Consider the following 27,578-nt stretch of genomic DNA (forward strand, 5'->3'; position numbering starts at 1 on the left):
TGCCTGCTAATTCAAAGGCATTGTGCGAACTGTGACAGACCCCGGTTTGCCTTTTATGCTCATTCAAATGAATAAAGTCTAGCAATTTAAGTGGAGTGGAGGGAGAAAAAGTTTTAACACATTTCTGTAGATAAGCCCAGGAAGGGTCAATTTGGAAAAAAAAGTTGTGTTAAGGAGAGTAATTAAACAGAGGCAGAGAGATGGAATATTAGTGCTTTTACAGAGTAAATGAGGATAAATCCTGTTAATTATGTGACTTTTTCAGTACTAATGTGATAATAAAGTACTCTAATTCTGGAGAGGCTTGTCACAATCTCAGCTAAAACACTGACCCTTCCACTAGGTGAGACTAAGAAGCAACTTATAATGCTTTCTGGCAAAAAGCAAGAAATCAGAGTTAAGTGGATTTTTTCTCCCCCTCTCCGTGTTTAGTACAGAAAACCACGACCAACATCATCATGAGACTGTTGGTGAATGGACTGTCTCACTGGAGGCACAAAAGCACTTATGCTTGCTTTTATGTTTAGTTCCTAAGGGAAGAAATGTGAGCGATTCAAAGAGTATAAATAGCCCAGTGCAGGATTCACGTACAACGATTAACAGCATCAAAAAGATTACACTCAGAATGCTGGTGACAGTCTGGTCTTCGAGATTTTAATCTTATAAAAATTATGTCCTTGTGAATGAGTGGAACTTACGTTAGGGCCACAGAGACACGACACTGGATGGTTTGCAGCATTGGAATTATGGTGAGAGCTCCGGGGAGAGAATTTGGGGGCACTTCTTTGGGAGAGTCAGGGCAGTGTCCTAGTGCAGGTGATATTTGAACTTGGCCTTGATTAATGGTTAGTTGTTCGGGTGAGAAGGAGGGGAGAGGGGAAGAGGAAGCATTGCCAGGAAAAGTGGCTCACTGTGGACGCAGCATGAGCTTGGGGGCGCAGGGTGGAGGAAAGGTCACAGGAGTAGGAGAAGGAAAGGGGTGGTTTGGGGGCAAAGGGGGCACTAAAATATTAAAACAGGTAAGAGTGCATGTTGATTGCTGCACGCCCAGTACCGCAAGGACCTGGGTTCCTTGAGAGCTCCTTTGAACCTCAGTTGAATCATTCATCAAATGGGTGCGATCCAGCCCACCCCTGAAACACCCTTCAAGAGATTTTTTTATAGATCAGTTGAAAAGAGTTAGAAAAAGTAAAGCATAGTTTCAAAAGGATAGCCTGTTACTTTTTAATTATTGATTTAGTGACTAATTATTGCTAATAGAACCTAGCACACGTTTGAACCCTTATTTTCCACCCGAGGGGTCTTCCCCCCCAAATGACAGAAGCCCACTATTGTCACACAGTTGCACTTTTAACTGGATCCAAGGGTAAACAGTGAGACCTACTCTACAGTCTTGCTCTCTGTTGTGAACTATATCCTGGCCTCAGGTCCTGGTTCTGCTACTCACGGTGTGTATGAGACCTGGGGCTCTTTTACCAACCTTTCTGGCCTCACTGTATTCATCTCTGAAATGGGACTATTAATAGGACCTAACTAATGGGGTATGTAAGGATTCAATGGAATGATTCTTGTAACTGCCCAGTGCCTGGCATGTGCTGAATGAAATGGGAGTTTTCTATGTGAAAACGAGTGATTCCAATACCAGGGAGGCCAGGCCCGATTCACGTATCCTCCCATTAAATGCAAGAAAGTACTGGGTTAATGGTGTCTTCGTTCATCAAGCCCTGAATTGCTGGCACAGACTCTTCAGAGCTGGAGGAAGGCACCAAATCAGATGTTTTGTTTCCTGCATGGTTAATTGGTCGTAAAATGCTACTGAAACTTATTTCTTCTGATTGAATGACGTGCCCTAGGAAATCCAGCTGCACACAGGTGGGCATAAGAGGTTTCCTCGGTCCGTACCCGCTGCCTGTGGACAGTCTTGTACTGGTAAAGATACATCACCTTCTCTCTTGCTTCTGGGAGCAGATGCTTTTCTAGCTTCTCCCTTCACCCAACATGTCAGCTGCCAAAGGTCTGGGAGAAGATCTAGCTTGACTATACCTGGACCCAGGTGACAGGGATTCCCCAAAATAACAGAACAAAAGAAAACACGCCATCACATCTAACACAAGAACTACTTTTAATGATTTTTTTTAATGAGAGGAGTCCCATTTAATGGAGCTCCGTGGGTTCTTCTTTTATTATTTTTTTCAAATTTAAAAATGGACACAAAGAAGCCCTGCTCTCACCTCACAGACAAGTGAGTTGCTGCTGCTTTGGTGATTCCAGCTTAGAGCGACAGATGCAGACCGGGACCCTCTCCCAGCTTTGTTTGGTCTGGAGGACCGACAGAGCTCACCCTTAATGATAGGAATGTTCAGATTCTCTTGAAATTGGAAGCTGTGGCGACACTGTCCCCGTGTTTCCCCAGTTCGCTGGAGAAGAGTTGAAGCTAAGCTGTCCCTTGTGGTCTAGACATTCATTCTTCATCTGATACAGTGTCTAGTACTGTCTGTGGTTTTACATGCAGCCTAGTTCAACCTTTGATGTTCCCTGCCTGGATATCTATCTACCTACCTACCTACCTATTTCCTATCTATCTACCTACGTACCTACCTACCTATTTCTTATCTATCTACCTACCTACCTACCTACCTACCTATTTCCTATCTATATACCTACCTACCTACCTACCTACCTATTTCCTATCTATCTACCTACCTACCTACCTATTTCCTATCTATATACCTACCTACCTACCTATTTCCTATCTATCTATTTACCTATCTACCTATTTCTTATCTGTCTATCTATGTATATATCAATAATGGTGACTTGAGAGAAGGATATTGAAGTTTTATAGCCTGAAAATGATCAGGGTTCAATAGAATAGAATATTCTCTCTGTTTTTACACATATCCTATTTTAGGATTCTCCCTTCTGCTACCTTCTCAGCTTCATCATTCTGTCCACCTCTCCATCTCCACTTAGCTCCACCTTTCTTGTAGGGCATTGTATGACATGAGCTCCCTATACCGTCTCTCCTCCCCACCGATCAGAGTTTCCTTGTCCTGTGGTCTCTGTTAGGTGGGATACTAGTGGGTTATACTCTATTATGGATTCATCTTTAAGAACAGAATTTTCCAGCAAACTCAGCCTCACATTTTCCAGGTTCAACTCAAGCAGAATGGAGTCCATCTCTGGTTTTAGCCACTCAAACAAAATCCTGCAGGTAGCTTGAATTGGGCCTCGTTGGCCTAACTTGGGTCAGATGCCCAACTCGAAAGCAGTTACGGAGTGAGGGGTTGTGATGCTGCAACTGGCCAGGCCTGGCTCACAGGTGCCATCTGGCCGAGTGTGGAATGAGTTCATGCCACGAATACGAGCACTCCTGGGTGAGAGCCAGGAAGTCCTCCCAAAGGACAGAGAAGGACTGTTACAAAGTGAGGAAAATGGATTCTGGGCAGTCAACTCCGACTCCTTCCACAATCTTGTGAAAACTGTGGACTCATTCAACAGAAAAAAAGATGGCACACAAAAATTCGGATACCATGTTGAGGTCTTCAAGAACCCCGTGTAGACCATTCATAAACTCCAGGGTAAGAATATCTGGACTAGATGAATTTAAATTATCGCCTCATTCTAGCATTCTTTGTTTTATTAACCAGTTGTCATGAGGAAATAAAAGCCTCTTTGGAGTTTTGTTTCCCTTGTTTCTGCTTTTAAACTGAAGCTGTTTAAGAGGGACATGTAGGGCGGGGGCAGGGAAGGGCAAGGGAGTGTGACCCGGGGGCTGTAGAGCACCTCAGAAAGTCTAAATTATGTCATTGTTCGTCGACAATATTGCTTTGGTTTCATTTTCCATCAGCACCCTTATGATATCATGAGAAATAGTGCTTAATAAAGTGTCAGAGTCTATTTTGCATTATGGTTTTAAAATGATAAATTTCTCCTTATATTTTTATGGACTAGAACACACAGACTTATTGGATCACCCATAATAGAAGCTGGAATAATTTGGAGTTCATGAGATTATTGTCATTGCTCTGTGGGTATGAGGCTCAATGGCCATTTTTATTTGGAGCTGATCCTGAGCTTTAAATCCAAATCAAGGAGTCACTTGTTTTTGTCTGAACTCTGCTCGGGTGGCGTGTTGGAACGCAGTGGGCATTTTTCGAGGAAAGCCATTGCTCAAATTAAATTCATTATCCCCAGTGGTGCGTGAGCCCGGAGGACGGGAGGCTAAGCATGGCACTGAGGTTGGGTTAGGGAGGATGTATCTAGGAAAGGGAACAGACAGATGGAGTGAGATTTTTAAAAGGGTGGTGATGATTTAAGTAGGTTTCAAAATAATTTTCATCCTTAGCAAGATGCCTTGCTTTTCTTTTGGAGGAAAAACTTCTCCAGCTGATATCTCTTTTCTTTCTTTTTGGATCGAGAAATGAGCTTGTTTCTTTTCCTTGAAGCAAAAATTTGTCAAATAGCAACATTCTTTGGCCACCAGGAAACTCCTTCCTTTCTTTGTGGCTCATGGTGAGGATGAGGTGGGATGGGTGAGAGAATTTAAGTTTCCTTCTGGTTCAGAGGTGATGTGACATATGTTTGTGCACCAAATCTCAGTGACACGATTCGATGACCATCCCTTCTCTGCAGTTCACCATTTCTGGCACAAAACTTGATCATTACAATGATTGCAAGGTACGACAGGACTGTTGATTTCTTGGACATAAATTAGATATTCATTCTTAAGGTTCAGTGTGCATCAAAATGTCCGAGTACCTTACTCCTAACCCATTGTACCGAACACGCGTCCAGGTAATTCTGGCTCAGGCAGCCGGAGTCCCACGGGACCGGAGGAAGCCGTGCCTGTGCTCGGCAGGTTGTGGTGCTTAGTGACTACATACTGAATGAGGGATGGACTGAGGAAGACACGGATGGCTTGAGGGAATGAGCTGAACCAGGAAATGGCAAACCATCAAGAGCTTTTGGCACTGGGTTTCAACCAAGTCATCAGAAGGGTCTGTAGAATTTTGGAGAGAGGACATCCATTTCATATATTTGTCATGTGGCCTTTTGTCCCTTTGGGTTATGATCACATGTTTGAAAAACAATGGCAAGTTTAACCTAGACATGATATTTGCAACTTGGACATTGAGGAATTGTTAAGGAGGAAATCGAGGACACCAATGGCGTGGAATCTGCCCAGTGGATACTCTTTTATGAATTATATGTATGTGAAACTAATAAATGATCTCCATTTACAGAGCGTGAGATGGATAGCTTTTAACTGTTCTCGTTTAAATTAACTGGCAAATCTTAGAGCATAAAGACTGACAGAGACATTCATTATCTGTCGCAAAATGTTTCTTTGCTGAATAATACTTCCGTTTTTACAACAATAAAATTTTTTCTTAAAGTAAAATCTATTTAGAGAAAATTCAGAAAATATAGAAAAGTGGAAAGAGTAATTTTTGTGCTATCATTTAAAGTTAACTGCCATTAATATTTATAGTCGGGCCTGCCGGTGTGGCTCAGTGGTTGAGCATTGTCCCAGGCACCAAGAGGTCACCAGGTTTGATTCCCAGTCAGGGCACATGCCCAGGTTGTGGGCCCCATCCCCAGTGGGGGGCGTGCAGGAGGCGGCCAGTCGATGTTCTCTCTCATCCATGTTTCTCTCTCTCTTTAAAATTAATAAAGAAAAAATATTTAAAAAATATTTACAGTCAGTATAAGTCAGCTATTTACTCTTTTTCTTATACAATTGTACAAGGTGCTGTGGTGAATAGAAAGCCCCTTTAAACATGTCTGTGGTGCCACGGAGAAGGCAGATGATTACTCGGGGAGCTGGAGTGCAAGGGGTAAGGGCCAGGGTGACATGGATGTAAGAGTGGAGGAGGAAGTGATCCACTCTAGCTGGGGCACTTGGGAGGCTTCCTGGGCACAGTGCCTTTGCGCTGCACCTGGAGGGCCAAGAAGGTTAGGGGATGCGGGAGACCCAGGAATGGAGCCTGTGGCGAAGGCAGGAAGGAAGCTTCGTGTTCAGGGCACAGGGTGTAACTCTATGTCACTGAAGCAAAAAAAAAAAAAAAAAGCTAGAATGAAAAAAGTAAGGGACCAAACTGCCCGGAAATATATAATCTTGATGTTGTTCGGGACTTTGAAAGATTCCCAGGTCCAGCCGCTGCCGGAATACCCACAACAGATTAATATTCAACCTTACTTGGCAATTACTGAACTACCCTGTCATCCTCAGAATTAAAGAGTTTTCCCGAAAGTTCGATTTTAAGTGCTTTCTTTCTCTTCCACTTTTCTTTTGGACAAAGACTTGGGCCTAAGTCACAGTGATGGTAGTACAACTGGTGTTAGGGGAGAAAATGTGGTACATTTTAGGTTCTCTGCGGGTATTATTGGTTGAGTAAGTGAATGACACGGAATGTTGATACTTTATAAAGTCTTGAGGAAAAATATGGTGAGGTGAGTGTCCAGAAAAAACCCACATGTTTCACTTACTGTGGATTTGAACTTTCTGTTGTCTTTCTGGCATGTATCACCTTCACGGGGCAAATTAATACTGAAACCTTTTGAGTCTGTAGGAGGAAAAGTGAAATTCTCACATCAGATTCTAAATGAATATGCTTTAAAATCTTAAACATGTGCGTATTAAACAGAGGGGTTATTAAAAACCTTCCATTCAACTTGTGGCTTTCTATCTGCAAGAAAGACTTTCAAAGATAGTGCCTTATGTAACTGCTAAATACATAGTATAACTAAATCCTTAGGCTGATTTCCATTGACACCTCCCGAGAGACCCGTATCACATTGGTTTTGCTTTGGCCCGTCATTCTCCAAATTTGGTTTGGCTCTGTGACCAGACCCACCCACTGGGCTTTCATTACGGTTAAAATACATTTGAAATAGGCGAGAGTCATCAGCAAAATTGGAACATGTTAAAATTTATATTTGGGAATATTCTGGTGACAGTATCAGAAATGTTTATGCTAACTTTAGCTCTAATTATGAACAAATTTGGTGGTGATAAGTGTAAAGCCAGATATGGTCAATGGCCATACTCTCCTAGTAGAATACACATACCATGCAAAGGAATGAGTTTGATGGATGCAGCAGGCTTTGGAGCCTGAGTGCCTACATTCAAATCCCAGTTCTACCACCTACTAGATAGGAAACCCTGGGCAAGTTATATAACTTCTCAGAATAGTTATCTATAAAATGAGAATAAAGATAGTACTTCAAAGGGTCACAGTGAAATACAGCCCTTATGAATGAAATAATACATGTAAATAAAGACTTGGAACAGGGCCTTGCACATGGTATGCTCACGTGTTTGCTCTAGTAACTACTGTGTTGAGATGTTGCGGCTCCTCCTACCTGGTGTTTTGCGGGGTGGGTCACTGTCCGTGAAGCAGAATTACCACTGCACTCACCTCATTGCAGTGTGGGGAAGGGTTCGCGCCAGTGACCCCGAGTTCTGAGGCCTGATGCCTGTCTCAAACCCTACCCACGCACTGGCAGGAGCTCTGTGTCATGTGGTTTCTTGCAGATCATGTTGCTTGGAATGGAAACAGTTTAAGGCACACATGTCCTCACTTTGTCCCCAGCCCTGAGAAAAATGGACCAGCCCTTGGGTTTGTTGTCTTCTCCATTCCTGCTACATATCCAACTATTAGGATGATTCCAAATGTCTGCCAAGGGCCAGTGTTTGTACCTTAATACATTGTGGCAAGAAACACTTGGCATTTGAGTGATCTTCGTGAAAGAGTATCTCTGCAGAGAAATGCCTTCTCCACCACACACAAGCCTCCGGTGCTTTGGATGTGTCAGACTTTCTCAGTTAATTTCCAGTCGAACCTCGCAGCAGTCGACCTTAAGCTGCAACACCCTGGCTCTGCCTTCCCTTCTCCTTGTTATTTCGAAAGAATTGCCATTTATGTTTCCCTACTGGCCACAAGGTACTTGTCCTCCCCCTCTCTGCTCACTGTCCTGCAGCCTTCTCCCATCTTTTAGACAGACTTCTATTCGCAGTGGGTCCTTTTTCTCAAAACTATTTTTAAATTCTTTGATCTGTTGTTATTGCTATCCCAACACCTTTTTTTTTTTTTTTGGTAAATTCTTGCCTCTAATTATAATTATGTTCTTTTATCAAGGCCAAACTCTGAGCTCTGAGGTCATGAATGCTTTTCAAGTTGATCATGTTCATCCCTTCAGGCTGAGAACACTTTCCAGAAATGCCCAAGATCTTAGGTACCTTGGCCAGGGGAAAAGGTAAACTCCTTGAAGTCAGTGGCCAATAATAGGGGCAGCCACATGCTGCCCCCTGGGATCCCCAAGATAGTACCACCACTTGGTATCCTTCCACTTTCCACTGTGGGAAGGAGGAGGGGATTCGCTGTAACTGTGTAGAATCCCCACCACGATCTCATTTCTTCCCCTTTCTTCCCTCTCTTCCTCTGAATCATAACGTCTAGGGTTTGAGTCAAGGCAGGTCCTCTCTCAGGAGTGCCTTATAATATCAAGAGGGACGGCCAGCCTGGCGGTGAGCAACCTTTGCCCTCACACAGCCCGCCTGTGACATCTGTGGGATTTGGGCAGACTTATGTGTATCATCTTTTCACATGGATGAAGTGTACTCTACCACGTCTGTGTACCAGGAACCCAAAAAGTGTTGACACTGAAAATAGAGTTTTCTCTTTCTAGCTGTGTTAGCTCCCCTGTTTCCAAGGGAGACCTATTATTTTTCATGGCAGTGGCCACGGACTCTTGTTTACCTCTCCTCGGAGGGCTGCCGTGGGCACTGATGGTTTTCCTGAAGTAGCCCCTGGCAGCTCGGGTGGTCCTGGGTAGACATGCTGCGTTCTGGTTAAATGTTTTCAATTTGGGAGAGTTCCTGTACTCCTGGATAAGCTTCCTTGGTTATACCTGGGCAGTTGATTTGGTCTTGGAGGCAGACAGGTCTGTGCTTCATTGTTAAAGCAAAGATAGTAATGCATTTCATAGAAAGAGGCCCTTTGAATCATGAGGCATTTTCCTCTCTACCCTCCAGTGAGTGCCTGTGTGGGGGCAGCTTGAACTTCACACAGAGGGGACCCCACAGTGCTCTGCACACAGCTGTTTCCTGCATCGGGTCAGAGCGAGTCTCTGTGTCCTGAATATCTTTGGGAAGGATCGTCTGCCACATAACCATCTGCAGGCATCAGTCAGAGGAACTTTCGGGGAGCCTGAAGACTGCAAATAGGGGTTTTATGTCTTGGTTTAGGTGTGCCTTGATGCTGTTCTTTTCCAGCCAGGACATTAGGAGAGCAGCTGAAAACATCCAAACGTGATTTTTCAGAATTTGGGTGGGAGAGGTAAAAACTCAACCTGCTCAGCTCAGATCTATTACAATGCTTTGCATAATAATTAATGATGTACAAGCTGTTGCTTAATGGACGGTTTTACTGTGTGTGCCCTTCAGTTGTGACTAGCTGGAGTTCTCCATGATTTAAGCAGCTACCTCTCTTCTTTATGTGTGTCCTGGCCATTGGATCAAGCTGCTGTAGTCATTATCGTCTCTCCTTGGTTTCTGCTTCCTCCTTCCTTTTTGTAGGTCATTCAATGAAACGTACAGTTTGCATTGGCCACGTAGATCTTGGTTTCCTTTCTTAACCTTAACATTCAATGAGAGAGGAATATTTATTTTTTAACGTAAAAAAAAATCTCAACATCTCCAAGTGCTAGGTGGTAAGCATTGGCAGGGATAAATGATGATGAAAATAATTATAGCTTTTTCTATGCCAATTACTATTTAACCACTCTACCTACGATGTTCATTGCATTCTCAATAGCTCTCTGAAGTAGGCTCTGTGATTTCCCCCCATTTTACAGGTGTGAAAATTGAGGCACCAAGAGGTAAAATAATTTAAAGTCCCACAATTAATTCAATAGTGAAGCTAGAATCATGATGAAAACCACACAGTGGTCCTGGGAGAGAGAGACTGTTATTTCCACATTTTAATGAGGCCACTGAGGAAGGCTCAAGGGAATTGTCGAAATTTACCCAGTGTCTGTATTGTAGAGGTCCCGGGTTCTGTTTAGTTGAACAAATATTTACCGGAAACCCGCTGGGTGCTGAATCCCATGCCATGTGCCAGGTATAGAGAATTGGCTTTTTGTTATTTGACATTCTTATATAGATGAGTCAGATCCTATTGGCTAATTCAACGAATTTTCCTTTTGGGAAAGCCTTCAGGGGCCTCTGGTGTCCAGCACTGTGCTAGTCACACGGAAGCTACTCAGTATACTGAATATCTGTCGGTTGGTATAATGTGATATCAGTAAATCATTGAATACACAATTTTGTTCTACCAGTGAGTGTTCGGTTCAGTTAATGTTCAATGATGGGCTGATGTCTTACGTTAGCCTGACTGATGAACCTAAACACAACTTCTTAATGCGATGTCACACTTGGCTTTATGACTGTCCCTTTCCTAATTGGGGTAGTAGACTAAAAAGTTCCCTATCTCAAGTGTGGCGCTCTTATTGGGTTGACTTTTGAAAAAGCTAACATTATATTGGAAAAATCATACAACTAGAAGTCAGGACATGTGGATGCTATTTCTAGCTCTCATGACTAATGAAACTATGTGCTTGTTGTCATGGCTCCTGACCCCTATCAATTTTCGTATATGCACAATGAGGAAATTAGACTAAGTGATTAATAAGGTCACTTATTAAGTCCTGTAATTCGTGGAGAAAATGCGTACCATAATGAGTCCTTTTAGCAGTGTAAAGTATTAGTTTAGTTTTAACTGCAGATAAGAATTTTAACTTCAGTGAGTCTTAGTTTTCTTGCCCTTTGAATGGGTTGATAATTTGTGGCATGCCTGATGTATAGGACTTCTGAGCGGGTTCAGCGAGATCCTGGGGATGTATGTGCTTTGAATAGTATAACACACTGTATGAACACAAGATGACATTATTCGCATTGAAAGTTAATGATCAAGTGTCAGGTTTCTCACCACCGTGGCCCCCACCCCGAAAAGACTGGAGTTGGGTCCTGGTTGGGCTCTTTCCTGGAGTTTATGGAACCCTTTGGAACTGTACAGGGTCAATGGGGGCTTTGTCCTGCTGCAGGTCAGTTTCCCACGGTTGGGGTAAGGCTGCCACACTCTGCTCCTGACACACTTTATCAAACACACCCGCCACACAAACGGGGGTAATTCGTCAGACAAAAGTGAGGTTCTCAGTTACAATAACCTCCGCTTTGTTAAAAGCCCCCTCGGAATCTGAGACCCTCTCCGTGGGCCAGCAGACGTGTCCCGGGCTTTGCAAATGCCTTGAAAGCCGCCCGATAAACACCATCCCCCGCATGGCTGTGCCAGGTCTAACTCTGTCTCTAGGTGCGGGATATTTTTAACTCCTGCTTCTCACTCCTCTTGGTTCCTTTAAGGAAGTGCGATCCAACGGGTCAGACACTTGGCATCTACTTAGGGGAAAACTTTGAAAGAATTTCTGCGGCTCCCCCTAGGGTAGGGCTGGCTTTCCCCAGAAGAATAGGCCCTTCACAGTGTCTTTGCCACATAAGGGCTTGTGCTCTAGGCCCCGGGCACCAGTTGACGCTGTCTCTCCCCCACGACAGATGGTCAAGCCTTCAATTTCAGCAAGCGATCCTCTGTGGAGCTTCTGCCAGCACCCGAGTGACAGGGCAGCTTAGGGTGACGGGGATCCGGTGTGCGCCCCGCATAGCTCGTGTGCTAAGGACGGGCTGCTGACAGGCGCCTCGCCCTGCTCATGCTGGAGGCAGGTCCCGCTCCCTTGATTCTGTTTCTCTCTGGCAGAGCTGGCGTCCTGTTTGCCTGTCTTTCAAAATCCATTCTGGCACCAGATGGACCCCCTCACGGTGGCTAGCAGTTGTCTGACTTGAAGATGCCAGAGGGTGTGCTGACAGCTCCTTCTAACACAACCTGAATCTGGCTGTCGGCTCTGGGCTCAAATGGCTTAAACACACACAGGCGGCAAATACTATGGACCCTGGGTAGCCGGGAGGGAGACAGAGCGGCAGGGCCGGCTCCTTCCGCAGTGTTCACTGCCGGGGCAGAGATGATGATGCTAGCAACTCCTCTCGCTAGTGCAGTTACTCAGGTGTACTCTTATTCGTACAATTGCTAGGGGGTTTGCAGTGGCTGTTGATGGTGCAGGTAGTATTCCTATCAATGCTGCGCTACTTGTATTATCGCTAAAGCTACTCTAGCATCATGGGTAAGAGCACAGGCTCCGTCCAAATTTGAGTTCTCGATTCACACTTAATAACCTTGGGGCAAGTTACTTCACTTCTCTGAACCTCGGTTTCCTCAACTATAAAATGGGATTAATGGCAAAGGTTATCGAGGAGGATTAAATGGGAAAATGTACAGGGTGGAGCAGAAGCAGGTTTACAGTTTCTTTGGAAAATAATGCGATAATCAATAAATAATAATACAAGAGTGAACTCTGTGTTTCACGTACTCACAACTGTAAACCTACTTCTGCCCCACCCTGTATATGAAGGTTTTAGCCCTGTGATAGGCATGAGGCAAACACCCAATACATGACACCATTGTTGTTGTTAATTGCACCGTCACCATGCTTACCACGTGCCGGGCGTAATACATCATCGCAGCTCATTTTCACAATTGGCTTATAAAGTAGGGACTGTCACTCTACCCAATTTATAGATAAAGACAGTGTGGCTCAGAGAAGCTCAGCTACTTACTTAAAGTCACACAGCAGTGCTTGTCAGAACCGGGATATGAACACCATTGTGGATACTTGTAGAGGCCGTGGCTTTTCCACCATATCACACCAACTGTCCCTGTCAACTTAGTGGTCATCAGCCGCCTCCTGGGGCTTGGGGTGGCTTTCAGATACGCTCTTCCTAGTAGCTGTGCTTGAAAGAAGCATTCAGTTTTCCCATTTCAGGTGTCTTTGGATGTAGGCTTGAACCCCAGCAAGAGGGCACATTCATTATCCTGATCTCTGCCACCGTCAGCACTTTCTGGAAGCCACGTGTGACCACGAGGGCCACCCAGCACTTGCCTTCTGAGAGCTCAGAGGAGAGGGACAATGCAGGAGCCTTAGGGTTGTGACCACTCCCTCAAACCCCCGTTCTTTCCCAAGTCTACCCAGTGGAAAGGGACACGGGTCAGGAGCAGCCAATTCCCCGAGGGAACGACAGTGTCGCTCTTGGTACTGGGGTAGGGGTGCCAGAGCCAGATTTCATTTTGCACAGTTGGGCTCCGGCCGTGTCCCATGAGCCATTTGTCTCACACACAAGCTTGATAAACTTTGGCCTCTTTGGAGAGAACGCGGAGGTAGGGCAGCGTTATTCAGAAGGCTGCCCTTACTGACAGGCAGTTGAATGTTGCATGATGTTGAAAGAGCCATTTCAGGAAGGTGCTGACATGTTTCAATGTTACTCTTTTGGTTGACAAAGTTATTGTCTCTCTTTAAAGTTATTCCCATGCCATGCTTCCCTCTGGGCAGATGCTGAGAGACCAGGTTGGAGGGAGATGTTCTGGGACTTGTATCAGTTTAATAGGCAGAAATCAGCTAAACTCGGTGTGTCTCTGTGTTGTGCTCTCATTACAGAGGACCCCGGTCTTATTTCATTGATAGACTCCATGCTCAGAGTTGATTTGAGACAGGCATCCTGGTGTGATAGTTTTTCACGCAGTATGTGTATCAAGGTGGGGATTTATTCCAGTGTAGACTTGAAGTGGGGGAAAGTCGAAGAAGGGAAAATTCCTACAAGAATTTCACTGACTGGCATTTTAATGCATTCTGATATTTTCTGGAAATGATTCGGGTCTGAAATCCACAGGCCTAAAACTGAAAGGGAATGAAGAACTTTAGGTGTCTTTTGAAATGCTTCTTTCCCCAAACCTGGGCAGGTGCAAACATCAAGTGGCCAACGTGCATGCATGCCCGGGAAGGGCACCTTTGACATCTGCTTCCTTTACCTCATGAACTTGAACCAACAACTGCCAACTAGCAAATGACTTAGAAAGCTAGAGGGTGACTTTATCATCCATAACAGGGCACGTTTGCAAGTTACAGTGGGTACTGTTAATACTGATGCTAATACAGCAGGTGCAAACTGAGATTGTTCCTGGCAAATTGGGACCGTTGGTCACCCTAGCAAGGAAGGCCCATGGGTCTCACATACAGGAAATCGTTGAGAAGTCGAAGGACTGGAGTCAGTATGTGCACCTTACCTACTTCTCACGGGCACTACAAATTAGGATATTTTATTTGGAGATGCGAAGATAAAAAAAATGTTTCTTGTCTCCTTACGGTCATCCAGCATGTGTTTTGCTAGTTCATAAGCTGTGAATTTACAAGGCTTAAATTACATGTTATTAGGGACCAGGAGTGATTCTCCGGCAATTATACCCAGTTGGAACCTACCTTAAATCACTGTGAAGACTTTCTCTCTGTCTGTGTAAAAATACTTCCTTGGGGGTTTAATTCTTTTGTGGGATCTGCTGGCAGTATGAGAGCGGCCCCTTCCAGCTTGGATGCAAAGCAAAGGCTAAAGCTCTCAACAAAAGACTGATGCTAACACCGTTCTGAATATTTCAGAAAACGTGCCGAGAACGCGCCCCCCAGAAGCAGCTCACTACTTTTCCCCTCTGTCTCAGGACCGAAATGCTAACCATGATCATTTGTTTCTTCACAGGTTCTTCTTGAAATTTTTCCTCAAATGTAACCAAAATTGCCTAAAGAATGCCGGAAACCCACGTGACATGCGGAGATTCCAGGTGGGTCTGCCTTGTCTTTCTAAAATCTCAGTAACAACATGAATATCAGGAAAGGGTTAAAAACAAATCTGCGGCAGGAGAAGACATAGAGTGTAGTTGTTTCCCCAGCGTGGAGAGCAGGTGAGGCTGCTGGTCCCCCAGGTCTCTGTCCTCTAGGCGTTGTTATTTTTATTAGAGAGGAATTGGGACCATGCCTCCTGTGTTTGCTGGTTGAGCCGAGTCTGGCTTCCAGAATGGACTCAGGCCTAAACCACTGCAGGTTAAGTGAAGTACACAGAAACAAGGAATTCTTTGCCTGAAGGTTTGCCTCTAGAAAACTGGTACATAAGAGCTTTGTTCTGCTTTTAAAATTCACTACCTTTTTCCTTCCTTTCTCTCTGTTCTTCCATTCTTGGAAATTACTAGTAGTCATTAACATTAAAAATGGAGCCCTTGCTCAGCCAGTGTTGCTCAGTGTTTGAGCATTGACCCATGCACCAAGAGGTTGCCGGTTCGATTCCTGGTCAGGGCACATGCCCAGGATGTGGGCCTGATCCCCAGTGGGGGGGCTTGTGGGAGGAGGCCAGTCAATGTTCTCTCTCCTCGATGTTTCTATCTCTCTCCCTCTCCCTTTCTCTCTCTCTCAAATCAATAAAGAAAAATAATAATGTTAAAGAAAATGAGTTATCTTAAAAAAAAAAATAATGGATCCCTTAAGAAGCAGGGCATTTCTAGACTGACATGGGTGACAGTTCCGTTTCGGGAATGTCCTCAAGCATCCATCAGATCTGCCACCATCGAAAGCATGAGAGGTATGCTAACCTCACATAATGAGGAAAAAGATGTGAAAGCAAATGTCTTAGCTTCCAAGACACAGAATGGTAGTTGGATTTTAGTAAAGGTGGTTAAGTTCTAGATAGGTGCTTCTCAAACTGGAAAGTGTCAAGAATCCCCTGGGGATCTTGTTAAAATTCTAATTGAGGTCTGGAGTAAGGGGTGGAAATTCTCCATTTCTAACAAGCTCCCAAGTGATGCCAATGCCATAACCACACTTGAGTAGCAAGGTGCCCTCATCTTGCCCTCTGTCTAAGTTTGTGGCTAACTCATTTACATAGTCAGTGTTGATGTCCCCATCAGTCATGACCAAGAGAGGTATGCCCATACAGTCTGTATGGTGCTGATAGTATGCTCTTGGGTATAGTCAGCTTTAAGTAGAGATCGAAAATTTTTAGCTGCACCGTCTCTGAAGGAGAAAAGGAAGGGATGATTCTGAGCATTGCTTTTTGAATGTCAAGATTTCTTAGTCTCCAAGATGATTATTTTTTAAAGGGGTGAGACTTATTGGTCTCATGAAAGAACAAATTCAGTGGAAAGAAGACGTTCTCTCCAGAGATTCTGAAGCATTTCTCTAAAATCATTTTGTCCCTACCAACTTTTGTCCGGACAGAGAAGAATGGGGCGAATCCTTAGATTCCCAGTCTCCCAGAAAACGTTTTTCCTGGCTAGATTCTGACCCCAAGTTGGTAGACTTGGGCACTCTCCTTCCCACATAGGACTTTTTGCGTTGAGTTGGCGTCAGCTTTGGGGATGAAACAACACATATAGTACCACTAGGTGTGTGTTGCTAAATGTCTTAAAACACGAGGTTGTGCTTTAGTTTAAACTGCTTTGCAGCTTGCTTTGGCCTTGAGATGAGCCATGCATCTCGTTTGAGCCAGCTTGGGTTAGAAACAAGGCGTATCCAGGCATGAACCAGTTCATGTCTAACAGACATGTCTGATGCTTATGAAAACCAGGATCAGCGCTGCTGTGCCTCTCAGGGAAGCAGAACTAGAGATAGATCTTGGTGACAATTGTAACCTGAAAGAACATTTGTATAAGACTTCTGAGAGCTTGTTTGCCCTCATAGGACCTGCCAGTAAAATGTCCGAAAGCTTTGAATTACAGAAATGTAGCTCTTATGTGAGATGAGAAACCAACTCAGTCTGTTATTTTTGAGTCTAGAAAGTGTTACTTTTGCAGACAAAAGCGTTACTCTTTTTTTTTTTTTTGTAGTAGAAGGGCTACTGAGATGAGGAGGTATGAATTGGATTTCTGGAAAGCCTCAGTTTCCTTACTCTAAAATGGAGTAAAAATGATGATTCTGCTTATTTTACAACATATTAAAGACAACATTTTTCATGCATAAGTAATTTGCAAATGATAAAATAAAAATATAAGCCTTTGGAGAAAATTCTTGCAAAAAACTAAAGCTGGGTCCTTATTTCAGTACAAGGTTTCTCCAATCTGGGCACAACTCACATTTTAGACTGGATAATCCTTTGCAGGGAGGGGGTGGGGGATGATTTGTCCTGTGATTATAGGATGTTTAGCAGTTGTCACTGGCCTTTACCACTAGGTGCCAGCAGAGACACTCCCCTCCCCCAGTCATGCCAAACCAAGAAACCACTGTCTTCAGACCCGGTCAAATGTCCTCTGGTTGGGGTGGGGGTGCAAAATTGCCCCTGGTTGAGAATCACTGGTTCAGTCCTACACTTGATGACCTCTGGCAGACTCTTCTTGGTGACAGTGCTTCCATGTCAAAGAGTGCACACTTTGACTAGACATGAGAGCTGCCCAACACCGGTCCATACTGTCCTTCAAATGCATATGATTATTCTGAACCCTGGCAATGCCCTTTCTGATGATTCTCCAACTCTCGATAGGGGTAGTCAGCTTGGCCACCACAGAGTCAGTGTTTGGGTTGAAGACGAGCCATATCTCTTTATATCAGCAATGACAAATTGCATCTCAGATTTAACCTGCTTTGTTCCCATCACCCACTCGTTCATTCCCGGGAGGGGACTGAGGGAGCCTATGACAGAGTGAAGGCTGACTCATTTTGTTTTGCATCTGTATACGCTTACATATTTCATGAATTATCATGTACAATTAGCACATGATCTTATGCATGTAGGCACATGGATGTTTATGCAATCAGAGAATGGATGAGTTGCCTCAGCAGGATTCAAGTAAAACTTCAAATATCCTTACTCAACCTTTTCAGTTTCTCTAGTCTTGTTTCTTTCATGACTGTTTCCTATGTTTTTCTGCATCGTTTCATGCTGGTAGCCACTCCGCCCTTCTTGAATACATCTTTTTCCTTGGATTTCATACCAACATTCATTCATTCTTAGCCTCTTCCAAGAGATGTTCTTTGTCTGCTCTCCTGTTAATGTTGGTGTTCCCTAAATTTCCTTTTGAGATTCAGAACTTTTCTCACTGGGTAGGATCTCTAAATCTCTTCTCCGCCCCCAGAATCTTAACCACTTTTTGGGCACTGAGAACTCTTGAGTCAGCTTTCCTGAGACCTGACATCCCAATTCAGACCTAGCCACCAGCTGCCTGCTGGGTATTTCCAGGAACTTCAACTCATTGAGCCCCAAACTCAATTATCATACTCCTTATTTTTTTCTGTTGTGCCTCTATCCCAAGCTGGCCTCTCTTCCCGTGCTTCCTGTCTTGGTTTATTCCTAATTGCATTAAGTGCTGAGGAGATGACTGTTTATGTTTATGTCTATACTCAGTGTGTTCCATATACATGTATATAATTATACGTGTCCCCACATGTACTTTAATGTACCTCTATGGCCATTGGCCATAATGATGATGATGATGATAAAGCTAACATTTCTTGGGTACTTATGTGAGAGATATTATGCTAAGTATTTTCATGAGTTATTATTTTTATCATCACAATATCTGTCTTGGGAATATGTAAGTAGGGATTATTTCCGTTTTAGAAAACGAAGGCTTAGAGAAGTTAAGCAAGTTGCCCAATGTCATACTTCTACTAAGTAGTGAGGCAATGATTGAACCCAGCCAGTCTGACTCAGATGTCATCTAACATTGTAGAACCATAAAGAACTTGTCCAGAGTCTGTCAGCAGGTACGTAGTGAGGCAACGAGGAAGTCTCTCGACATCTCAGGGTCACAGTGGCTACGCATGAAGATGTGCTGGGATCTCGGGAAGACTCAGGAGGGGTTTCCAGAGGAAGTGTTTGCCCTGCTAGCACCTGAAGATAACATCTAGATGAGCACCGGAACACCACCAGCATTTGCCAAGCAGAAGGCAGAGTTGTGTATAAGGGGAGGAACTTGAGCCTGGTTTCTAAACAGAAACAAAGTCAGTTTGTAATTGGGTGAACTCCAGAAAAAGAAGCTAGTGCTCAGAAGACTGTCTGAGCTCCACTTAGGCGATGGAGGTTTAGGTCAGTTCTCTCCGGCGAGAAAGACCCCTTCCCTAGGTGGAGCCCAGGTAACGTGGCCCCTCAGAGTACAGTGGCATCTCAGAGAACTCTGTTAAGAAATCCTACCAAAGTTCCCAGATCTTAGGAGGTAACCAAGAGGGGAAGATGAGTCTGCCCTGCAGCTATCTTGACTGAGAGATGTGTCATGGAGACAGTGTGGGACACTTCCTGGGAACAAGTCTTACCATTTCTATCGTTTTTCTCATAGCACATTGATTGTTGCTGTTGCCTCTGAGGGGGTGAGAGAGTGGCTTTGGCCTGAGAAAACCGGTTTCCTCTTTCCGCCTCACTGAGCCTTTCCCAGTTACATGATATAAGTGGGCTCTTTCCAGTGGTCACGGATGCATGTTCCCTCGCACCCTGTTTTGCGTGCGTCCCAGGCCAGCCTGACCTTCCCCCAGCCATGCTGAGCGTGTCGCCTCTGAACAGCGGTCAGGGGCCCGTGTAGGTGACTGAGGACATAAGGAAGGTGGTTGATCTCTTGACACGTAAAGACATTCTGTCAGGCAGACGCAGCCTCGCAGCGGCCGGGCTTCTGGTGTGTAAACAGAGACTGCTTAATTACACAGGTCATGTCAATTAGTGTGACCTCCGCGTCTTCAAGAAATTAATCACTCCGCAGAGCTCGACTATGCTCGTACTTGAAGGCAGTATGAAATAAACCTTGTAGAAGATCTGGTACAATCTTTTCTATTTTTATTTTTTTCTAATTCACAATGGACATTTGTTTGTTTGTTTGTTTTTGTTTTAATTCCCCAGGCAGTGGTTAGGGTGACAAACTCGCTTAAATACAACAGTGGAGACAGGCTTCATTCAGTCTAGTGGATGCAGGGAGGTGAGGGGAAGGAAGGTGGGGTAAGCTAGGGATGGAAACAGCACATGACAGGGAGAAAGTCACTGTGACTACATGAGCCTGTTTCTTCATCTTGACACTAAAAAGATGCTAATGGCACAGGACTGTGTTAATGCCATGTCACAGGGCTGGTCTTTAACTGACAGGAGCTAGACAATTCAGGGTTAAGATTAAAGTCCTTATCAGTAGCTCCTCTTGTTGGGGCTGGCGGGATGAGGATGGTGAGGGGAGGAACAAGAATTGGGTACTAGCTGTCATCACAGTAGACAGTGTAATGCCCGAAGGCTGTGAAGTAAAGTGTATATTTCCAAATCCATCTCATCTCTTCAACAAAGTTTTCCCATAGGCTATAAATCTATATCTATGTATCAATATTAGCTTTGTGACTACATATGAATATAAATGTAAGACATGTTCATTCATTCATGCGTGCGTGCACTCAGTAGTATTTATGGATGTGGTAGGTGGTGAGTATAGTGTGATGAACAAGAAAGACAGAGTGTTTGTCCTAATGAAACTTGTATTCTAGGTGGGGTGTATTACTTAGGATAATACTAGCTGCTGTAACAAATAGACCAAAGAATACATAATGGCTCACGTACAACAAAAGGTTATTTCTTGCTCACATAATGGTTTAAGGCAGGTGTTCCTGTTAGTGAGTGGATCTTGTCCAGGAAGTGATGTGGGGACCTGGGCTCTCTTAGTTTTGTGTGTCTACGATCCTTTAGGACCTAGTTTTCTCCGCCCACCCAGCTGAAGGCCACAGGGGGCATAGAGAGGGCTAAGAAATGATCCTTGTCAGATTTGCTGACATTCACTGTCTAGAAGTCTGTCACATGGCCATGTGTAATAGCAAGAGAGGTCTGCAAATGTCTGGTTGGACAGCCTAGGAAGATGAGAAAATGGATGTACACAGAACAGTCACCATCGGCTTCCACAAGAAGTACAAACTAATAATTGCAAATCATTAAAATCTGTAATTATTGCAATAAAGGAAATGAAACAGGATATTGAGAGAAAATAACAGTGTGAGATGGGCGATGGGAACCTGCTTGAAAGGAGGGGACCAGGGAAAGCTACTGAGCAGGTAATATCTGTGCTCAGAGCGAAAGGATAAGGATAAATCATCCTGAGAAGAGCCAGAAGAATTTTCTGAGCGGAGAGAAGCCTCAAATTTATGTTTATCTGAGAAGCTGAATAGTCATCCTTCGCTTGTGAGTCATTTAGAGTGAGGGATAGAAAATACGAGGAGAAACCACCAGGTTCTTCATCCCCAGATCCCACCAAAAATGCGTGTTCTCTTTAAAATGATGATATGGGAGGTGACATTAAAAGGCAATTCTGTGCCCCTCTTCCCCTTTTTTTGTGAATTCTAAACATGTTGGAGGATCCTTGTTATTTACTCAGAAACCCACAGAGGCTCAGAATCCATATGTCATAGGGTATCATTAGAGGATTCTTATTTGTTTGTTTTTATCCTCACCCGAGGTCATTTTTGCATTTATCTTCAGGTAGAGCGGGAGGGAGAGAGGGAGGAAGAGAGAGAGAGAGAAACATTGATGTGGGAGAGACACATCAACTGGTTGCCAACCAGGGCCAGGGACAAACTGCAACCGAGGTACGTGCCCTTAGTGGGAACCGAACCCGGGACTCTCTGGTCCGCGGGCTGACGCTCTAACTACTGAATCAAACCAGCCAGGGCTAGAGGATTCTTAAAATACATGCCCAACCTCTACACTTTCGGTCGGCTTGGAAGGCACTTAAATAAAGAAGGAAATAGTCTCATCTGTTTTCTTTCTCTCCCACTGTCCCCCACCCCCTGCCTCGTATTGTTTTGACAAACAGCACATTTCGCAATTAAATTCTTTACCAACAGAATGCTAGGGGCCCGAGCTGCAATCACTGTTCATACAGAGTCATTTCAAGATGCACCACGCTGATTAATTATACTGAAAGCAGTTCTAATGATAGTTTCAGAATCCAGGATTAATTTACATAACATGGTAACTACAAATGGTGGAGTTTCAACCTGATCTATTAAACCATTACGGTTTATTGGGCAAATATGTGTCTTGGCATGAGCCTTATGCTGGGGCTGGGCAGAAAATGTACATCAGTGGGGAGGGAACTTATGAGCTGGATGTGTGGAGTGGGAGCTTTGCACAGAGGAAATACATCCCTACATCAAGTACAGTCATTACTGAAAAAATGTACAATGCATGAACAGATAGATATAAAAGTGTTTGACCAGTGTTGCCAATGGATATTGGTTCTGAGGATGCTGATACTTATTGAGACTTTCCAACAAATGGTATTGTTATACACTTTCTCTTTTTTACATTGTAATTTTTAAAGAGCTCTTATTATGTTTGAGACACTGCAGTACTAAGTGTTTTACATGGATTCTCTTTCTTATTTTTTTCTATCACTCTTTCCCTGCTTACTTTGCTCCAAAAAGCACAGTGGTCTTCCTTTATTTCTCTTTCCCGAATACACTGACCTCATTCCTGCCTCAGGATCTCCGTAAAGGCTATTTTGTCTCCCTGGGAAATTCTCTCACTCCGTTGATTGGCTGGATACTTATTACTCGGGGTTCAGCTAAAATGCCCCCTCCCCAGAGAGGCCATCCTTAATCCCTCAATCAAAAATAGCTCCCACTGAGATATCACCACCTCCCCATTTTTTTATTTTCTTAGAATTTTTCACATTCCAAAATTTGCTTTCATTGTTTATTTACTTATTGCCTGAAAACCCTGTTGTGGGCAAATACGTTATCTGTCTTGTTCATGCGGCTTGTCCGTTACATGGAATAGCGCCTGGCACATAGTAGGCTCACACCTTATTCCTGTGATTAAGTGACTCATGTAAAGGGTACAGACTAGTAAGTGATAACTTTGGGATTCCAACTCAGGACTGTCTGACCCTGGAATTTGAGTCGTTGACCAATACGCTGTTTTCCTGCTTCCAATTTCAACATCCATGTGCCTCCACCCACTGGTAGAGAGCGCCCGTGGCGATTCTGCATGTTTGGGCTCGTGGCTGCTTAAAGCGGCCAGTGGGAACACATGCATGGGGGGCACCAGTTCAAGGGGCTCCCGATCCAGCAGGAGAAAAACCCGGCGCGGACCACTGAGGAACTTCTCACGTGTAGCGTGTGTCACAGTTTGGGAGACAGAAACCGCGTCTAGTTTCCGAAGATCCAAATTCGTTTCCCATAAGTATCTGAGGATTTAGAAATATCTATCCTGGGCTTACTGTTAAAAGAAGAGAGGGTTTTGCCTTGAGCCTTAAAGTGTGGATTTAATTCCGTTTCTCACTCCAGCGGTTTCCCTCCGTGACATCCTGTAGGTTCATGCGTCCTCCATAATTTTTAATGAGTTATTTGGGATCTTTCAACCAGACAGAAACTAGCAATCAGGCAGGTTTTAGAGAGTATCTCCTTCCAGATTAGTGAAGGGTATGTGGAAGGACAAAGTTAATGAAGACCTTAGTGCTGCAGCCCATTTTTATGTAAATAATACTTTAAATTGTAGTCAGTCGCGGAGTCACTAGAGACGTGTACTGGAAGATAGATATCCAGAGAGTGGCGGGGGGTGGGGGTGCTTAAAGCAGGAGAGTGTATTGAGAGGCCAGAGGCTGTTGTGGGTGAGAACTGGACCCCAAGTCGGGAAGTTTCCCTTCGGGCTTGCCTCTGCTGTTCCTTTGCCCTGTGACCTTGAGGATGTTTTCAAACCTCTTGGGCCTCAGTTTTTCTATCTGTAAAAGGAAGTGTTGGGCAAATTGGCAGTGTCATAACTACTGAGGATTTCTTTTGTCGTTTTGGCTTGTGAACCTTATGTGATGACATATTTTTCAATCTAATGGCCTTCATGGAGTAAGTTTCGCCCTCTCTATTTTAAAGTAATTGAAGCCACGTGAAACTCCCAGTTCAGAGCGTCTCCTGTGCATGAGATAACCAGGCTTTCCATATGGAGATGATCTAATCCCATGTCAACAAAGGAAAATTACTGAGTGCTCTCGTAGGCAGCCTTGCTGTGGGCGAATTCAGGATTCCCTCTCTGCAGTGTTGTCCCCATAACTGTCTTTGAAAACTCTTAGCTGGAAGCCACTCGATTGGCTCATCTCTTGTGACTAACATTCGAGGACTTTCTAATGAGTGGTTCAGCAGACAGCCAGGGTGGAGAATGTGGGCTGTGTGGGGTAGAGGGTAGAAGTTCGATGGAATAGACTTTATTTTGCAGAGCAGTTTTAGGGTTGTAAGAACTGAGGGGGAAGTACAGCAAGTTCCCACAGACTCCCTCAGTTCCCCCTCCCCTGTTTTTTTCCTATTAACATCTTTGATTAGTGTAATACATTTGTTACAGTTGATGTACTAATATTGATATGTTATTGTTAACAAAAGTCTATAGTTTATACTAGGATTCACTCTTTATGTTATATAATCTATGGATTTGGACAAATGCAGGATGTTATATATCCTTCATTAAAGTATCATCCAGAATGTTTTACTGTCCTAAGATCCCCTGTGGGGTGCCTGTTCATCCTTCTTTCCCACTTCCCAAACGCCTGACAGCGACTGACCTTTATACTCTCACCACAGTTTTGCCTTTTCCAGAATGTCATACAGTTGGAATCATAGTCTTTCCAGATTGGCTTCACTCATTTAGCAACATATGTTTAAGGTTTCTCAATGTCTTTGCATGGCTTGACAGCTCAGTTCTTTTCATTGCTGTATACTATTCCCTTAGTAGATGACCAGTTTTGTACCTCCTTTCTTCTGTTGAAAGACATCTTGATTGCTGATGCCATTTATTAATTAAAGTTTTATTGATATAATTGTAGGTTCACACGCAGCTGTGTGAAATAATATAGAGTGACCCTGTGTACCCTTTACCTCATCCTCAATAGTAATATTTTGCAAAAAGATAGTACAATATTACATTGTACTATATAATAGTCATACAGGATATGAACATTGATACATTCACCCATCGTACTCAGATTTCTCTAGTTTTGCTTGTAGTCATTTGTGTGTATGTGCTTTGAGTTCTGTGAAATTTCATGATGTGTAGGTCTGTGTATCTATGGCCACCATCAAGGTGCATCCCCATCACCACAAGGATCCCTCTATTATCCTTTAATGGCGGCCACATGCCCCTTCCCTCTGTTCCTAACTCTTGGCAAAAACAAATCTGTTCTCCATTTCTAAAATGTTATTTCGGGAACGCTAGGGAAATGGAATCATGTAGTGTATTAGTTCGCTATAGCTGCCATAAAAAATACCACAGACTGGGTGGCTTAAACATTGACATTTATTTTCTTACAGTTTGGGAGGCTAGAAGTCCGAGTTCAAGGTGTGAGCAGGTTGGTTTGCCCTTGGCTTGCAGACAGCCGCCTTCTCACTGTGTCCTCACGTGGTCTTTCCTGTCTGCACTCACACCCCTGAGGTCTCTCTGTGTGTCCACATTTCTTCTTCTTAGAAGGATGCCACTCAGATTGTAGGGCTCACCTGAAGGACTCATTTTAACGTAATCTCTCTAAAGACGCTGCTTCCAAATATATTCACATTCTGAGGCACTGGGTGTTAGGACTTCAATATACGAAAGTTTTTGCTGGGGGAACACAATTCAGCCCGTAACATGCAATATGTAACCTTTGGTATTGGCTTCTTTCACTTGGTGTTATTCTCTGGAGAGTCATCCAGGTGTATGAATAGTTTGTTTCTTTTTATTGCTGAGTATTAGTCCATGAAATGTTGCTTAATGCCTTTTTATTTCATGTACTTAAAGCCAATGCATTTAATGCCTTATATTAGGGTCCCTAAATGAATGCAAACATAGAATAAGCTAAACCCAGAGATAAGGAAACCACGTAAAGACCAACTTTAGCATTAATTCCCTTGCACCGAGTTCCCATATATCATCATTGAAAGCCAAATTTATAATTTTTAAAAATAATTCTTTAAAATGAACTTTCTCAAGTGGTGGTGATTGCTGTGGAGGGAGGTGCTTACTACCAAGATATTCTAAATTCACATATTAAAGGTATTTTATGGTCTGATCTTTTCCCCGATTTCATATTTGTTGTAGAAATGTTTAAAGATACAGATCTCAACTCTTTGGGTGGCTTTGGTCATAACCCTTCCTCCCACATGAGCTGTTACTTCTGTTAATGTGACCTTCCATCCATGACTGAATTCAGGTGCTTGTGTCTCTTTAAAAATCTGCTCATGAGACAGATATCAGGCCTCATGAATCTTACGTAATGTAGTTGGGACATCCACGGTCTCCTGCGTGGTACGAAGGGAAGAGGGGCAGCCTGAGGAAAGACAGAGAAGAAATACGAGCCAACAGTGGAACTTCCAGAGAACCCTCATCCCTGTGAAATACATGAATGCTAGCCGGAATTGATCCGCTGTGTAATTTACAGCCTGTTCTCAAAGCAGTACCATTTCATTTAGTTTCAAGCCCAGCATGTAACAGGCTGATACGGATGAGTTCTAGAAAGCAAAATTGCAAAAAAAATCAGTGAGATTTGCAATTCCCAAGAGGCCTAAATTATCTAATTATGTGTTGTGAGCACAGAGGTCTTTCGAATTCTTTCATTGTTAGACTGATAAAGCTGTGAACACAGAAGAAATAATTTCTGGATATTTTTATTTAAAATAACCGTTTGTTCTGGGTCCTCGTTATGGCAAACGAGAGGTCTTGGATTATCAGCCCAGCATGTCCTCAAGAACTTTTCTTTCTTTTGAGCATCACCAACGTCTTCTCAAGCAATAGCTCTCCAAGTACTGTTGGTAACAGTCTTTGAGTGCTCAGTATGAACCAGGGACCACACTAGGCACTTTACATAATGTCAGCCTCACAGTTACCTTGTGAGTTAGCTGCTATGCTTATTTCCATGTGAGATTCGGGGACAATGGGGCTCCGAGAGGTTAAGTTAACCTGGTCAAAGTCACATGAACCAGGAAGGCTTGGGCATCAAGAACAAAACATTTTGTGTTGAATTTTTTTTCAGTTCTAACTAGAGGAGGGTCAGTAGTAAGAATAATAAGCTTTAGGGGTCTCTAGGTCCAGAAGATAGCAGAGAAGATTCTGAACTACTGAGATGTGCCACGAAATTGAAAACATCGGTGTAAAATTTCCAAAGTCCATGGGTAGCTGCAGACTGCTCTTCTGCCCTTTGTATTTCCTCACACTGAATACCTTCACCTGAAGGCTGAACCCTGACAGAAATGACCAGGGAACAGGCTGGGTGTTCAGCTGCATGTCTCTGGATTGCTATATTAAAAAGTTAGGCCCCTCCCCCAGTAGAAATTTGATTCCAAAAAAATACTATATACAACCCTGAACATGTCCGCTGAGACTAATACTTATTTCAAGAGATAATTCAGGCATCCTGGTGAATAAATTGGAACAATTTATTTCAAAAACATTCTACAGCAACATTGCCCAACAGAACATTCTGCAATGATGGACTTGTTCTGTATCTGCCCTCTAGCAGCATGTGACTACTGACCACCTGAAATGCAACCGTGGAGGCTCAGGAGCAATGGAATTTTAAATTGTACTGAAATGGTTTAAATTTAAGTAGCCATATGTGTGGCTACTGTATTGGACAGGGCCATTCTAGAGACTAAAGATGTCATTCTGACAGATATCCTAAAATTCTCAATATACC

At 43.6% G+C, this 27,578-nt stretch overlaps 1 protein-coding gene across 3 annotated transcripts in view; it reads left to right on the forward strand.

Annotated features, from left to right (window-relative positions):
• The window catches only part of EBF1 (EBF transcription factor 1), a 377,140-nt gene that overhangs the window by 221,948 nt on the left and 127,614 nt on the right, over positions 1-27,578 (forward strand). For all 3 annotated transcript variants that reach the window (XM_036282000.1, XM_036281999.1, XM_036282001.1), the window contains exon 7: positions 14,693-14,774. In XM_036282000.1, the coding sequence (XP_036137893.1) occupies positions 14,693-14,774 (82 nt within the window). The remainder of the gene's footprint in view (positions 1-14,692; positions 14,775-27,578) is intronic.

The sequence above is a fragment of the Molossus molossus genome, unplaced genomic scaffold, assembly GCF_014108415.1.
Source record: "Molossus molossus isolate mMolMol1 unplaced genomic scaffold, mMolMol1.p scaffold_m16_p_4, whole genome shotgun sequence".
Taxonomy (NCBI): Eukaryota; Metazoa; Chordata; class Mammalia; order Chiroptera; family Molossidae; genus Molossus; species Molossus molossus.